Source organism: Tachyglossus aculeatus, chromosome 1, assembly GCF_015852505.1.
Source record: "Tachyglossus aculeatus isolate mTacAcu1 chromosome 1, mTacAcu1.pri, whole genome shotgun sequence".
Classification (NCBI taxonomy): Eukaryota; Metazoa; Chordata; class Mammalia; order Monotremata; family Tachyglossidae; genus Tachyglossus; species Tachyglossus aculeatus.
Window position 1 is genome coordinate 68,254,371 of NC_052066.1, and position 15,420 is coordinate 68,269,790.

Here is a 15,420-nt window from a genome sequence, read left to right on the forward strand (position 1 = left end):
GGAGATGCAGATTTGGGTGTCATCAGCGTAGAGATGATAGTTGAAGCCATGGGAGCGAATGAGGTCACCAAGGGAGTGAGTGTAGATAGAGAACAGAAGGGGACCAAGAACTGACCCTTGAGGAACCCCTACAGTGAGGGGATGGGAGGGGGAGGAGGAGCCCTCAAAAGAGGCTGAGAATGAACGACCAGAGAGATAAGAGGAGAACCAGGAGAGGACGGAGTCTGTGAAGCCAAGGTTGGATAGCGTGTTGAGGAGAAGGGGGTGGTCCGCAGTGTCGAAGGCAGCTGAGGGGTCGAGGAGGATTAGGATAGAGTAGGAGCTGTTGAATTTGGCAAGAAGGAGGTCATTGGTGACCTTTGAGAGGGCAGTTTCGGTGGAGTGTAGGAGACGGAAGCAGTACTTAGAACAGTGCTCGGCACACGTTAAGCGTTTAACATGTACCGGAATTATTCCGTTGGATCTAGTGGCTTGGTTTTTGGTCGAGCTTGTGTTTCGCCCTTGCACTTTCTCAGGACAGCTGATCCAGGTGGAAGAGAAAGGCCAAGGCTCCGTGCCCTGGTCCGTCTATGGCATCTACATCAAGTCAGCCGGCGGTCCCTTGGCGTTCCTGGTCATCATGGCCCTCTTCATGCTGAATGTGGGCAGCACGGCTTTCAGCAACTGGTGGCTGAGTTACTGGATCAAGCAAGGAAGTGGGGTAAGGACACGTGGCCCGAGCCAGTTGCAGGGGTCCAAGGAAGTGGCCGCGCTTACGGACACCTTAGATTTCATCGTAGAAGCCCCGCCTCTCCTCTTCTCCCTAAGTCTTTTAGACTGTGAGCCCACTGTTGGGTAGGGACCGTCTCTATATGTTGCCAACTTGTACTTCCCAAGCGCTTAGTACAGTGCTCTGCACACAGTAAGCGCTCAATAAATACGATTGATTGATTGATTCTCCCACCCCTTTCTGCATCACCCTGACGTGCTCCCTGTGCTCATCCCTCCGTTCCTGCCCCACAACACTTAGGTACACATCTTTCATTTCTTTATATTGATGTCTCTCTCCCCCTCTAGACTGTAAGCTTGTTGTGGGTAGGGATTGTGTCTGTTGTTCTGTTGCACTCTGCCAAGTGCTTAGTACAGTGCTCTGCACACAGTAAGCACTCAATAAATATGATTGAATGAATCAGTCAATCAATCCTGGAGCTGGTGAAGCAAAACACCCAGATGAAGTCAGTGGGGGAACAGTCAGGGCGGGAATAGTCAGGGCTGGGAGTCATAGACTGTGAGCCCACTGTTGGGTAGGGACTGTCTCTATATGTTGCCAATTTGTACTTCCCAAGTGCTTAGTACAGTGCTCTGCACATAGTAAGCGCTCAATAAATACGATTGATGATGATGATAGAGAAGAGAAGCCATAGAGAAGCAGCATGGCTCAGTGGAAGGAGCCCTGGCTTTGGAGTCAGAGGTCATGGGTTCAAATCCCAGCTCCGCCAATTGTCAGCTGTGTGACTTTGGGCAAGTCACTTCAGTTCTCTGGGCCTCAGTTCCCTCATCTGTAAAATGGGGATTAAGACTGTGAGCCCCCCCGTGGGACAACCTGATCACCTTGTATCCCCCCAGCGCTTAGAACAGTGCTTTGCACTAGTAATAGCTTAACAAATACCAACATCATTATTATTGTTATTGTTATTATAGAAAGCAGGGTCTTCCCCAGATGAGAGCCAGATCCTTTATCCTCCTACTGACTCTCTCCCAAGAAGAGGGAAGCAGCATGGTGTAGTGGCTAGAGCCTGGGCCTGGAAGTTGGGAGTTCATGGGTTCTAATCCCGGTTCCGCCACTTGTCTGCTGGGTGACCTTGGGCAAGTCACTTCACTTCTGTGCCTCAGTTACCGCATCGATAAAAATGGGGATTTGAAACTGTGAGCCCCACGTGGGACAATGACTAGGTCCGACGCAATTTGCCTCTATCCACCCCAGCGCTTAGTACAGTGCCTTGCACACCCTAAATAATAATAATAATAATGATGGCATTTATTAAGCACTTACTATGTGCAAAGCACTGTTCTAAGCACTGGGGAGGTTACAAGGTGATCAGGATGTCCCTCAGGGGGCTCACAGTCTTCATCCCCATTTTACAGATGAGCTCACTGAGGCACAGAGATAATAATAACGATGGTATTTGTTAAGCGCTTACTATGTGCAAAGCACTGTTCTAAGCGCTGGGGAGGTTACAAGGTGATCAGGTTGTCCCACGGGGGGCTCACAATCTTCATCTCCATTTTACAGATGAGGTCGCTGAAGCACAGAGAAGTTAAGTGACTTGCTCAAAGTCACACACCTGACAATCAGCAGAGTCAGGATTTGAACCCATGACCTCTGACTCCAAAGCCCGTGCTCTTTCCACCGAGTCACGCTGCTTCTCTAAATGCTTCACAAATAGCAATATTATTATTATTATGGTTATTAAGAGGGAGTTAAGAGATAGGAAGGCACAGTCTCACTGGTTTCTTACAGCCCCTTCCCAAGAAGCTTCAAGAGCTTCTTAGACATTTTGTCTTCATAAGGCCCTGTTAGGGGGAAATAATATCGACTACTCTATTTATTTGTTTTGCTTGTGCCTATCTATTCTATTTATTTCATTTTGTTAGTATGTTTGGTTTTGTTCTCTGTCTCCCCCTTTTAGCCTGTGAGCCCACTGTTGGGTAGGGACTGTCTCTATATGTTGCCAACTTGGACTTCCCAAGCGCTTAGTACAGTGCTCTGCACGCAGTAAGCGCTCAATAAATACAATTGACTGATTGATTGATTAGGCTACAACCCCTTATTAAGTCAAGAAGGCAGCTGAATTTGGATTCCCTGTCTCCGGGCAGAACACAACGGTACTCCGAGGGAATGAGACGTTGGTGAGCGACAGCATGAAGGACAACCCTCACATGCACTATTACGCCAGCATCTACGCCCTCTCCATGGGCGTCATCATGATCTTGAAAGCCATTCGTGGTGTCGTTTTCGTCAAGGTAGGTGGAGGGAGGTAGTCACGCCAGCCTCTGGCTCCTCTTGATTTCCGGGAAATCTGACCGTGGGCCTGGATGGGGTGTTTCTGAGCCGGGCAGATGCCAGCCTGAGCAGGAGTGGCACCACTCCATCGGCCTTTGAGAAGCCGCGTGGCAGAGCGGATGGAGCACGGGCCTCGGAGTCAGAGACTCCCCAACCTGTCTGCTGTGTGACCTTGGACAAGTCACTTCACTTCTCCGGGCCCTTATTACCTCATCTGTAAAATGAGGATTGAGACTGTGAGCCCCATGTGGGACAGGGACTGTGTCTAACTCAATTTTCTTGTACCCACTCCAGCGCTTAGTACAGTGCCTGGCACATAGCGCTTAATAATTAATAAGCGCTTAACAATTACCATCATCATCATCATCGTTTGCTCAGCCAGCTAGTCCTCTCCATTGTGGAGAGCAGCTATTTGCACTTCCTGGGGCTTTTGCTGGCCACCATTCATAACCATTATGAAGCAGCATGGCTCAGTGGAAAGAGCCCGGGCTTGGGAGTCAGAGGTCATGGGTTCTAATCCCAGCTCTGCCACATGTCTGCTGTGTGACCTTGGGCAAGTCACTTAACTTCTCTGAGCCTCAGTTACCTCATCAGTAAAATGGGGATTAAGACTGAGTCCCACGTGGGACGACCTGATTACCTTGTATCCCCCCAGCGCTTAGAACAGTGCTTTGCACATAGTAAGCGCTTAACAAATGCCATCATTATTATTATTATTATTAGGTCTTGGGGAGAAGAGAAGGGTGAGGGGGAAAAGAACTGGTTGCCAGTTTTCAGAGCTCCAGACTGTGATTGGCTCTTTCTATCTTTTTTTTCTTTTCTTTCTTTTCTTCTGTCTCTCTCTTTTTCTTTCTTTCTCTCTTTCCTTTCCCTCTCTCTTTCATTCTCTTTCTCTCCCTCTTCTTTTTCTCTCTCTTGCTCTCTCTGTCTTTCTTTGTCTCTCTCTCTCTCCACCAGGGAACACTGCGTGCATCTTCCAGACTCCATGATGAACTTTTCCGGAGAATCCTTCGCAGCCCCATGAAGTTCTTTGACACCACTCCCACGGGGCGGATCCTCAATAGATTTTCCAAGGACATGGATGAAGGTACAGTGCCACTTTTCCAGAGGTGGATTTTTTTTCCCCTTCCTTTCATCTCTCCAGAGAGGCCTCTTTGTGGTTAGATGTTAGCTGTCTTCCTGCCCTTATGACAGGGACCCACTGAAGAGATATGGATTGTTCATTGTCAGTCAGTCAGTTGTATTTATTGAGCGCTTACTGTGTGCTGAGCACTGTACTAAGCACTTGGAAGAGTACAACAGAACAATAAGCAGACACGTTGCCTGCCCACAGCGAGCTTACAGTTATTGGCAGAGCTCCCAGCCAGTGCAGCCTGGGGCAACTACCTTGCAGACTCAAAAGCCCAGAAGATTTTCAGGATTGAATCAGGAACCTGAAAAGTATCTGAGGGGAAGGGAGGACCCACTGTTTGGGGTTCCAGAAATCGGATGCTTTCTTTTGTGGTTGCCCATGTGTCCTCTGCCTAAAAAATTGGAGGACTTTCTTTTTTCTCTTTCCTCTGGGTTTATCCACCTAGCATTCATTCATTCAATTGTATTTATTGAGTGCTTACTGTGTGCAGAGCACTATACTAAGCACTTGGGAGAGTACAATACAACAATTAATAGATACGTTCTCTGCCCATCCCGAGCTTGCAGTGTAGAAGGGGGAGCCAGACATTTATAAATAAATAAATTACAGAAATTTACATAGGTACTGTGGGGCTGGGACGGGGGAAGAATGAAGGGAGCAAGTCAGGGCACCACAGAAGGGACTCGGAGAAGAGGAAAGCGGGGCTTAGGGAAGACCTCTTGGAGGAGGTGTGCCTTCAATAAGGCTTTGAAGTTGAGGAGAGTAATTGTCGGATTTGCTGAGGGAGGGCATTCCAGACCAGAGGCAGGACATGAGCGAGAAATCAGAGGCGAGCTAGACGGGGTCGAGGCTCAGTCAGAGGGGTAGCATTAGAGGAGCAAAGTGTGTGGGCTGTAGGAAATCATTCCCCCATTCTGGCAGGTGTTGTCGGCTCAGTGTGTTGACTGTGGGATTCTAGACCCCAACCCTCTTGGGCCTGGTGCCCAAAGTCAGAATCACTCTCAGAGCAGGAGGCCTTGTCATAGGACCTAAGGCTAAGGAGAAATTAACTCCTGATGGGCTTTTGGCCCCATTGGTATTTTCTGGATCGAAGGAAAATGAAATTTCCCAAACTTCATGTTTGCAAGGCTTAAGGAACCTACAGGTGGGCCTCATCTCTTCAGGGAAGGGTCGGTGGGAGCCGTGTTCAGCTTGCTGATTCCGCTCGGTTCTTTTTACGAATCACCCTTTGCCCGTCCCAGTGACTTCACTCACGTTCCTCTGCCCCCTCTCCAGTGGATGTCCGCCTGCCGTTCCAGGCCGAAATGTTTATCCAGAATGTCATCCTGGTGTTCTTCTGCGCTGGGATGATCGCGGGGGTCTTCCCCTGGTTCCTGGTGGTGGTGGGGCCCCTCGTCATCCTCTTCACAGTCCTGCATGTCGTCTCTAGGTAAGAAGGGGCTTGGGGGGAGATGGCAGAAGGTGGCCATTGAGTTGGGGCCTCCTGGACTGTTGTTCATAAGCTGCTCCCTCACCCACCTCTCTCTTTCAGGGTGCTAATTCGGGAGCTGAAACGCCTGGATAACATCACCCAATCGCCTTTCCTCTCTCACATTACATCCAGTATTCAGGGACTTGCCACCATCCACGCCTACAATAAAGGGCAGGAATTTCTCCACAGGTTAGTGTTCCCTGTTAACTAAACTGACCCCAATCAGCTTCTCGATTTCCGAGTTCCTGCAGAACCGGCAATGTTGTCAGAAAGGGATTGTGATGCTCAGGGTGGTTGTGTCCTGAAGGAAAATTCATTCATTCTATCGTATGCTCAGGGTGGTAGTGTCCTGAGGGACAATTCATTCATTCAGTCATATTTATTGAGCGCTTACTGTGTGCAGAGCACTGTACTAAGCGCTTGGGAGGTACAAGCCGGCAACATATAGAGAGATGGTCCGTACCCAACAATGGGCTCACAGTCTAGAAGGGGGAGAGCAGTCTAGAAGGGGAAATGAAGCCGCTGCTTAAAATCCAGCTGCGTGCCGGGAATTCTTCAGTTGTGGGGACTTGTCCTCGCTTCCCAGGGCTCTGATGTCTGGGTTGGGACACTGACTGGGAAACAAGAGTCCTAGAAGACTGGGCTGGCTGGAGTCTCCAGAGTCTACTTCATCTCCTTGACTAGGTTTGCACGCACTGCAGTTGCCTCCCCGATTCCTTCGGATGGCCGTCCAGCCTGAACTCAGGCACTTGTTCAGGGAAGCCGGTGATCTGTTTGGCTTCTGTTTTATCCAGTCTTCTCTGCAGTTTGAGTCCACTGCTCCTTGGTTCTGATCCAGGCTCTGCTTCTTTGTGACCCTGGGACTTTGTGACCTTGGGCAAGTCACTTCACTTCTCTGGCCCTCAGTTACCTCAGCTGTAATATGGGACTGAGAGCCCCGTATGGGACGGGGACTGTGTCCAACCCGATTTGCTTGTATCCACTCCAGTGCTTAGTATAGTGCCTGGCAGAGAGTATGCACATAAAAAATACCACAATAATTATTATTCCCTTGTCAGTCACTGGAAAGGAGGGACCCTTAGAACAGTGCTCGATAAGTAGACACCGTACGTGCTCAATAAGTACGATCGATGGACGCTTATCCCCTCTTAAGGATTGGCGTCCATGTCAGTAGTCAGCTGTTTTCCAGCTTTCCTTTTCTCCCCCTGGACATGGCCAAGAGTCTCCTCAGGCTGTGCTTTCTGGTCCTGGAGTCTTTTTGTTACTCTCCTCTACATTTCCTGGAAAGTACCTCAGATCTTTACATACCTCAGAGGCCTGCTACTGCCAAAGTTCACTTTTAATAAGACTAGATGTTTTTTAAATCTTTGCTCCCTCTTCTCCCTGCTTCCACAGGCGCTTACACCTATGACATAGGCTCTGTCCTTGAAGGTTATTGTTGAAGGTTTATAATCAGAATTCTTCCAAGAGCGGAGTAGTCTGTGTCTTCAAAGTGACCCAAGAAAGCCCATCCCTGGAGATTCTTTCAAGCCCTAGATGCCAATCCATTCTTCCTCCATCCAGATGGAGATCATCATCATCATAACTAAGTGGCATATTTACTCACATAATTGCCCCACTGTGGGCACTCCAAAACCAGGGAGGGCTATGTAGAGTAATATAAGAATTAAGTCCAGCAATAAGGGGAATAAGAAGAAAAAGATGGGGAGGGGTGGAATGGATGAGGAAAGAAGGGGGAGAAGGAAGAGAAAGGAAAAGGGGAGGCCTTGCCTCTCTTTTATTGCACTCTCCCAAGTGCTGCAAACATTAGGCCTTAAATAAATCAACCCTTCCGCCCCTCCCCTTTATTTTCTGAAGAAACTCCCTGCCCAGTGTGAGCCTGTATCTGCACCACTGCCTTCTGCTCCTTCTCTTCAGAGCCCGTTGTTGGGTAGGGACCATCTCTATACATTGCCGATTTGTACTTCCCAAGCACTCAGTACAGTGCTCTGCACACAGTAAGCGCTCAATAAATATAATTGAACGAATGAATGAATGAGTCCTTCCGCGGGGCTTGGTTGCCAAAGCGAAACCAGCAATCTCCAGCGCAAGCCTGCACCTGCAACGTCCGTGCTTTCCAAAAACCGTCTCTCCTTCCAGCCCCGGGGCACGCTGCTGGCACCGCTCACAAAAAGGATCTTTTTTGGTTCATCCTCAAAAGTCGGGGGGCGGCGGGAAGGGAGAGATTACCCGGTGGAAACCGTAACGTGGGGATAAACGGTGTTTCATAGCCTTGTCCAAGACCTTAACTGGGCTATTGTTAAACACTTACTACGTGCCAAGCACTGTACTAAGCACTGCGCGGCTCAGTGGACAGAGCATGGGCTTTGGAGTCGGAGGTCATGGGTTCAAATCCCAGCTCCGCCAGTTGTCATCATCATCATCATCATCAGTCGTATTTATTGAGTGCTTACTATGTGCAGAGCACTGTACTAAGTGCTTGGGAAGTACAAATTGGCAACATATAGAGACAGTCCCTACCCAACAGTGGGCTCACAGTCTAAAAGGGGGAGACAGAGAACAAAACCAAACATACTAACAAAATAAAATAAATAGAATAGATAGGTACAAGTAAAATAAATAAATAGAGTAATAAATATGTACAAACATATATACATATATACAGGTGCTGTGGGGAAGGGAAGGAGGTAAGATGGGGGGGTGGAGAGGGGGACGATGGGGAGAGGAAGGAAGGGGCTCAGTCTGGGTGACTTTGGGCAAGTCACGTAACTTCTCTGTGCCTCAGTTACCTCATCTGTAAAATGGGGGTGAAGACTGTGAGCCCCCCTGTGGGACAACCTGATCACCTTGTAGCCTCCCCAGCAGTTAGAACAGTGCTTTGCACCTAGTAAGCACTTAACAAATACCATCATCATCATCACTGGGGTAGATAAAAGGTAATCGGGTCCCACAGTCTAGCAAGGTCCAGCCTGGCAAATCTCCAGCCTGGCAGACAGCCAAGAGCCGCATCCCCAGGGCAACTGTTAGCCTTAGGTGTCTTGTCTCCCATCCTAGGTACCAGGAACTGTTGGATGACAACCAGGCGCCCTTCTATTTATTTACCTGTGCGATGCGGTGGCTGGCCGTGCGGTTGGATGTGATCAGTATCGCTCTGATCACAACGACGGGGCTGATGATCGTCCTGATGCATGGCCAGATCCCCCCGGCTTACGCCGGCCTGGCCATCTCCTACGCCGTGCAGGTCAGTTCCCGGGGTTGGCGACTTCCCGGACCCTGTCCGGGGTGAGCGCTCGGAAGCAGGCTGGGCGGGCGGGCTTCAGTCACTCGGCGACTCACCCCTAGGTTTAAAAATCTCTCCTGGGGCCCAGTGGCACAGCCAGCCACAGGTAAGTTTTCTTTGTAGAGGGTAAAGGGTACCGAAATAACATCACTGGGTAAAAGCAGTGTGGTCTAGTGGATAGAGCCCGGGCCTGACAGTCAGAGGCCCTGGGTTCTAATCCCGGTTCTGCCACTTATCTGCTGTGTGACCTTGGGCAAATCACTTTATTTCTCTATGCCTCTGTTACCTCAGCTGTAAAATGGGGGTTAAGACTGTGAGCCCTGTGTGGGACAGGGACTGCCTGACCCGATTATCTTGTATCTACCCCAGTATTTAGTACGGTGCTGTGCACGTTACCTAGACTCGTCCTGTTCTCCCTGGATTACTGTATCAAGCAGTGTGGCTCAGTGGAAGGAGCCCGGGCATTGGAGTCAGAGGTCATGGGTTCAACTCCCGGCTCCGCCACTTGTCAGCTGTGTGACTCTGGGCAAGTCACTTCACTTCTCTGTGCCTCAGTTACCTCATCTGTAAAATGGGGATTAAGACTGCGACCCCCGCCCTGTGGGACAACCTGATCACCTTGGAACCTCCCCAGCACTTAGAACAGTGCTTTGCACATAGTAAGCGCTTAATGAATGCCATTATTATTATTATTATTATCAGCCTCCTTGCTGACCTCCCAGCCTCCTTCTTTCCCCACTCCAGTCCATTCTCCACTCTACTGCCCGGATCATTTTTCTTCAAAAACGTCCTGGACATGTCTCCCTGCTCTTAAAAATACACCAGAGGTTGCCCATCCACGTCCATATCAAACAAAACAAAAACTCCTCTCCACTGGCTGTAAAGCTCTTCACCACCTTGTCCCCTCCTACCTCACCTCGCTTCTCTCCTTCTACAACCTAGCTGACCCACTTCACTCCTCATCATCATCAATCGTATTTATTGAGCGCTTACTATGTGCAGAGCACTGTAGTAAGCGCTTGGGAAGTACAAATTGGCAACATATAGAGACAGTCCCTACCCAACTCCTCTAGTGCCAACCTCACTGTGCCTCCATCTCTCCTGTCTCGCCGCCACCGAACCCCAGCCCACATCTTGCCCCTGTCCTGAAGCACTCTCACCCTTTTAATCCGACAGACCACCACTCTCCCCAGCTTCAAAACCTTATTGAAGGCACATCTCCTCCAAGAGGCCCCACTTTTCCACATCTACCACTCCCTTCTGTGTTGCACTGACTTTCTCAATCAATAAATCATATTTATTGAGCGCGTACTGTGTGCAGAGCACTGTACTAAGCGCTTGGGAAGTACAAGTTGGCAACATATAGAGACGGTCCCTACCCAACAGTGGGCTCACAGTCTAAAAGGGGGAGACAGAGAACAAAACCAAACATACTAACAAAATAAATAGAATAGATATGTACAAGTAAAAAGCACTTATGCACATATCTGTCACTTTATCTATCCCTTTCTTCCTCCCCCCTCCCAAACCCGAAACAATTATATTTATATCTGTAATTTTCTTTATTTGTATAGATATCTGCCTCCCCCACTCTAGACTGTGAGCTCATTGTGGGCAGGTACTGTCACTGTTTATTGCACCTTCCCAAGTGCTTAGTCCAGTGCTCTGCACACAGTAAGCGCTCAGTAAATACAAATGAATGAATGAAAGAGTCAGAAGGTCATGGGTTCTAATCCCGGCTTTGCCACTTGTCTGCTGTGTGACCTTGGGCAAGTCACTTAACTTCTCTATGCCACAGTTCCCTCGTCTGCAAAATGGGGATTGACTGTGAGCCCTATGTGGGACAGGCACTGTGTCCAACCTGATTATCTTTTCTCTACCCCATCACTTAGAACAGTGCCTGGCACATGGTAAGCGCTTAAGAAATACAATAATTATTAATTATTATTATAGTAAATGCTTAATACCACAATTATTATTATTATTAAAACCATCTTGGTTGAAAAGGAGGGGAATTTAATTCACTTCCAAGTGATATCAGGTGAAAATGTGGAATTTCCCCCATCTAGGGAGTTGGCCTAAAAGAAATCTTCCCGATGAGGGTTGGGGAATCATCATCAATCGTATTTATTGAGCGCTTACTATGTGCAGAGCACTGTACTAAGCGCTTGGGAAGTACAAATTGGCAACATATAGAGACAGTCCCTACCCAGCAGTGGGCTCACAGCCTAAAAGACTGTGAATCAGTTAGTCAGTCAAGTTTGAGTGCTTCTTGTGTGCAGAGCACTGTACTAAGCACTTGGGAAAGAACAATACAACAATAAACAGACACATTCTCTGCCCACAACAAGCTTACAGTCTAGAGGGGGAGGCAGACATTTAAATAAATAAATTACGGATATGTACATAAATGCTGTGGGGTCGGGGGGTGGGCAGGGGTGGTGAATAAAGGGAGCAAGTCAGGCGCTGCAGAAGGGAGTGGGAGAAGAGGAAAGGAGGGCTTAGTCAGGGAAGGCCTCTCGGAGGAGATGTGCCTTCAATAAGGCTTTGAAACGGGGGAGAGTTGTCTCTCGGATATGAGAAGGAAGGGCATTCCGGGCGGGAGGCAGAACGTGGTTGAGAGGTTGGCATCAGAGGAGCGAAGTGTGTGAACTGGGTTGTAGTAGGAGAGTAGAGAGGTGAGGTACTCTCCTCGAGAGCAGCAGCGTGGCTCAGTGGAAAGAGCCCAGGCTTTGGAGTCAGAGGTCATGGGTTCAAATCCCAGTTCTGCCAATTGTCAGCTGTGTGACTTTGGGCAAGTCACTTCACTTCTCTGGGCCCCAGTTCCCTCATCTGTAAAATGGGGACGAAGACTGCGAGCCCCCAGTGGGACAATCTGATCACGAGGCCTTCCCAAACTGAGCCCCTTCCTTCCTCTCCCCCTCGCCCCCCTCTCCATCCCCCCCATCTTACCTCCTTCCCTTCCCCACTGCACCTGTATATATGTATATATGTTTGTACATATGTATTACTCTATTTATTGATTTTACTTGTACATATCTATTCTATTTATTTTATTTTGTTAGTGTGTTTGGTTTTGTTCTCTGTCTCCCCCTTTTAAACTGTGAGCCCACTGTTGGGTAGGGACTGTCTCTATATGTTGCCAACTTGTACTTCCCAAGCACTTAGTACAGTGCTCTGCACACAGTAAGCACTCAATAAATACGATTGATTGATCCCCATTTTACATGTGAGGCTCACAGTCTGAATCCCAAATGTACAGATGAGGTAACTGAGGCCTAGAGAAGCTAAGTGAATTGCCCAAGGTCACACAGCCGACATGTGGCTGTTGCCAGCAAGTATATGTTGCCAACTTGTACTTCCCAAGCGCTTAGTACAGTGCTCTGCACACAGTGAACGCTCAATAAATACAATTGATTGTTTGATTGATTCCCCAGTGCTTAGAACAGTGCTTTGCACTTAGCGCTTAATAAATGTCATCATTATTATTATTAGGTAGGAAGGGGCAAGGTGATTGACTGCTTTAAAGCCAATGGTGAGGACTTTCTGTTGGATGCGGAGGTGGATGGGCAACCATGGGATTTCTTGAGGAGTGGGGAAACATGGCCTGAATGTCTTTGCAGAAAAATAATCCAGGCAGCAAAGTGAATTATGGACTGGAGTGAGGAGACAGGGAGGTCAGCAAGGGAAACTGATACAGTAATCAAGGGGGGATAGGGTAAGTGATTGGATTAACACGGTAGCAGTTCGGATGGAGAGAAAAGGGCGGATTTTAGTGATGTTTTGAAGGTGGAACCGACAGGATGTAGTGATGGACTGAATATGTGGGTTGAATGAGAGAGGGGAGTCCAGGATAATGCCAAGGTTATGGGTTTGTAAGACAAAGGCTGGTGGTGTCATCTCCAGTGTTGAGCGAGGCAGGAGAAAGACAGAGACAGTGTTTGAGCCGATATACCCAGCCCCAGGCAATAAGGCAGTAGCCATTTGGGGCCAGAGGAATGAGACTGTGAGCCCACTGTTGGGTAGGGACTGTCTCTATATGTTGCCAACTTGTACTTCCCAAGCGCTTAGTCCAGTGCTCTGCACACAGTAAGCGCTCAATAAATACGATTGATTGATTGAGATGTGGCAGGATTGGTTGCTAGAATGTCTGATGTTTGATGCCTGTCTACGTGCTTTGCTTTGCTTGGTGTCGCTTTTGTTTTGTTTTGTTTCGCTTTTGTTGTTTTTGTTTTGTTCCCGCTTCTAGACTGTGAGCCCGTTGTTGGGTAGGGATTGTCTCTGTTGCCGAAGTGTACTTTCCAAGCGCTTAGTACAGTGCTCTGCACAGTAAGCACTCAATAAAATGCAATTGAATGAATGAATAGAATGTACATACAAAAAAAAGATGTGTGGGTGTAAGATTCCCCCCCCCCCCTTATTTTTTGTATTTATTTTTTCTTATGATATATGTTAAGCACTTACTCTGTGCCAGGCACTGTACTAACCGCTGCGGTAGATACAAACTAATAATAATAATAATAATGATAGCATTTATTAAGCGCTTACTATGTGCAAAGCACTGTTCTAAGCGCTGGGGAGGTTACAAGGTGATGAGGTTGTCCCACGGGGGGGCTCACAGTTTTAACCCCCTTCTTACAGATGAGAGAACTGAGGCCCAGAGAAGTTAAGTGACTTGCCCAAAGTCACACAGCTGACAAGTGGCGGAGCCGGGATCAGAACCCATGACCTCTGACTCCAAAGTCCGTGCCCTTTCCACGGAGCCACGCTGCTTCTCTAATCAGTTTGGACACAGTCCATGTCCCACATGGGGCTTACAGTCTTCCTCCCCATTTTACAGATGAAATAACTGAGGCCCAGAGCAGTGAAGTGACTTGCCCAAGGTCACACAGCAGACAAGTAGCAGAACTGGGAGTAGAACCCAGGTCAACCCTCCTCTGGTCATTCATTCATTCAGTCGTATTTATTGAGCGCTTACTGTGTGCAGAGCGCTGTACTAAGCGCTTAGGAAAGTACAGTGCGACAAGATTTTTTTCCAGCTTTGGGACTGGAAGCCAGGGTTGACTCCCATTCAGTTAATCAGTAGTGTCCGTTGAGCGCCCGCCATGTGCAGAGCACCGTACTAAGTGCTTGGGAGAGCGCAGTAGAATTAGTATGAGAATTAGCAATACATTTGGTAATAATAATAATGATGGTATTTGTTAAGCGCTTACTATGTGCCAAGCACTGTTCTAAGCCCGGGGATAGATACAAGTCAATCAGGTTGTCCCACATGGGGCTCACAGTCGATCCCCATTTTACAGATGAGGTAACTGAGGCACAGAGAAGTTAAGTGATTTGCCTAAATGTCCATGTACTCTCCCAAGTGTTTAGGCCGAAATAAATACTTAAATCAATCAATCAATCAATCAGTGTCGTATTTATTGAGTGCTTACTGTGTGCAGAGCACTGTACTAAGCGCTTGAGAAGTACAAGTTGGCAACATATAGAGACAGTCCCTACCCAACAGAGGGCTCACAGTCTAAAAGGGGGAGACAGAGAACAGAACCAAACATACTAACAAAATAAAATAAATAGAATAGATATGTACAAGTAAAATAAATAAATAGAGTAATAAATATGTACAAACATATATACATATATACAGGTGCTCTGGGGAAGGGAAGGAGGTAAGATGGGGGGGATGGAGAGGGGGACGAGGGGGAGAGGAAGGAAGGGGCTCAGTCTGGGAAGGCCTCCTGGAGGAGGTGAGCTCTCAGTAGGGCCTTGAAGCTCTCAGTAGGGCCTTGAAATTAAATCAACTACTCCCAGCCATTAGGGTGGCTATCAAGGAGAACAGGCTGCTTGCAGATCCTCCAAGCGTCCTATTAAATAATAATAATAATAATAATGATGGCATTTGTTAAGCGGTTACTATGTGCAAAGCACTGTTTCTACTGCTTGACTTGACCCCTCTGAGCCAGACTTCACTCCGCTTCCCAGATGGTTTTTCGTAAAAAAAACCCCTTCTGTCTGTGTCTCCCCACTCCTCAGGATCCTCCAGTGGTTGCCCGCCCACCCTCACATAATAATAATTAATAATGATGGTATTTGTTAAGCGCTTACTATGTGCCTAGCACTGTTCTAAGCACTGGAGTAGATATAAGGGAGTCAGATTGCCCCACGTGGGGCTCACAGTCTTAATTCACATTTTCCAGATGAACTGAGGCCCGGTGAAGTGAGTTGGCCAAGGTCACGCAGCAAAGTAGCCGAGCCGGGATTAGACTCCCGGGCCTGTGCTTTATCCGCTACGCCGTGCTGCTTCTCCATAATTACGGTATTTGTTAAGCGCTTACTATGTGCCAAGCACTGTTCTAAGCGCTGGGGTAAATACAAGGTAATCAGGTTGTCCCATGTGGGGCTCACAGTCTAAATCCCCTTTCTAGACTGTGAGCCTGTTGTTGGGTAGGGACCGTCTCTATATATTGCCGACTTGTATTTCCCAAGCGCTTAGT

At 48.1% G+C, this 15,420-nt stretch overlaps 1 protein-coding gene across 2 annotated transcripts in view; it reads left to right on the plus strand.

Moving 5' to 3' along the window:
* The window catches only part of ABCC5 (ATP binding cassette subfamily C member 5), a 144,960-nt gene that overhangs the window by 89,910 nt on the left and 39,630 nt on the right, over window positions 1-15,420 (plus strand). For both annotated transcript variants that reach the window (XM_038744451.1, XM_038744460.1), the window contains 6 exons: window positions 516-700; window positions 2,857-3,003; window positions 4,001-4,130; window positions 5,451-5,604; window positions 5,707-5,835; window positions 8,701-8,887. In XM_038744451.1, coding sequence (XP_038600379.1) covers window positions 516-700; window positions 2,857-3,003; window positions 4,001-4,130; window positions 5,451-5,604; window positions 5,707-5,835; window positions 8,701-8,887 — 932 coding nt within the window. The remainder of the gene's footprint in view (window positions 1-515; window positions 701-2,856; window positions 3,004-4,000; window positions 4,131-5,450; window positions 5,605-5,706; window positions 5,836-8,700; window positions 8,888-15,420) is intronic.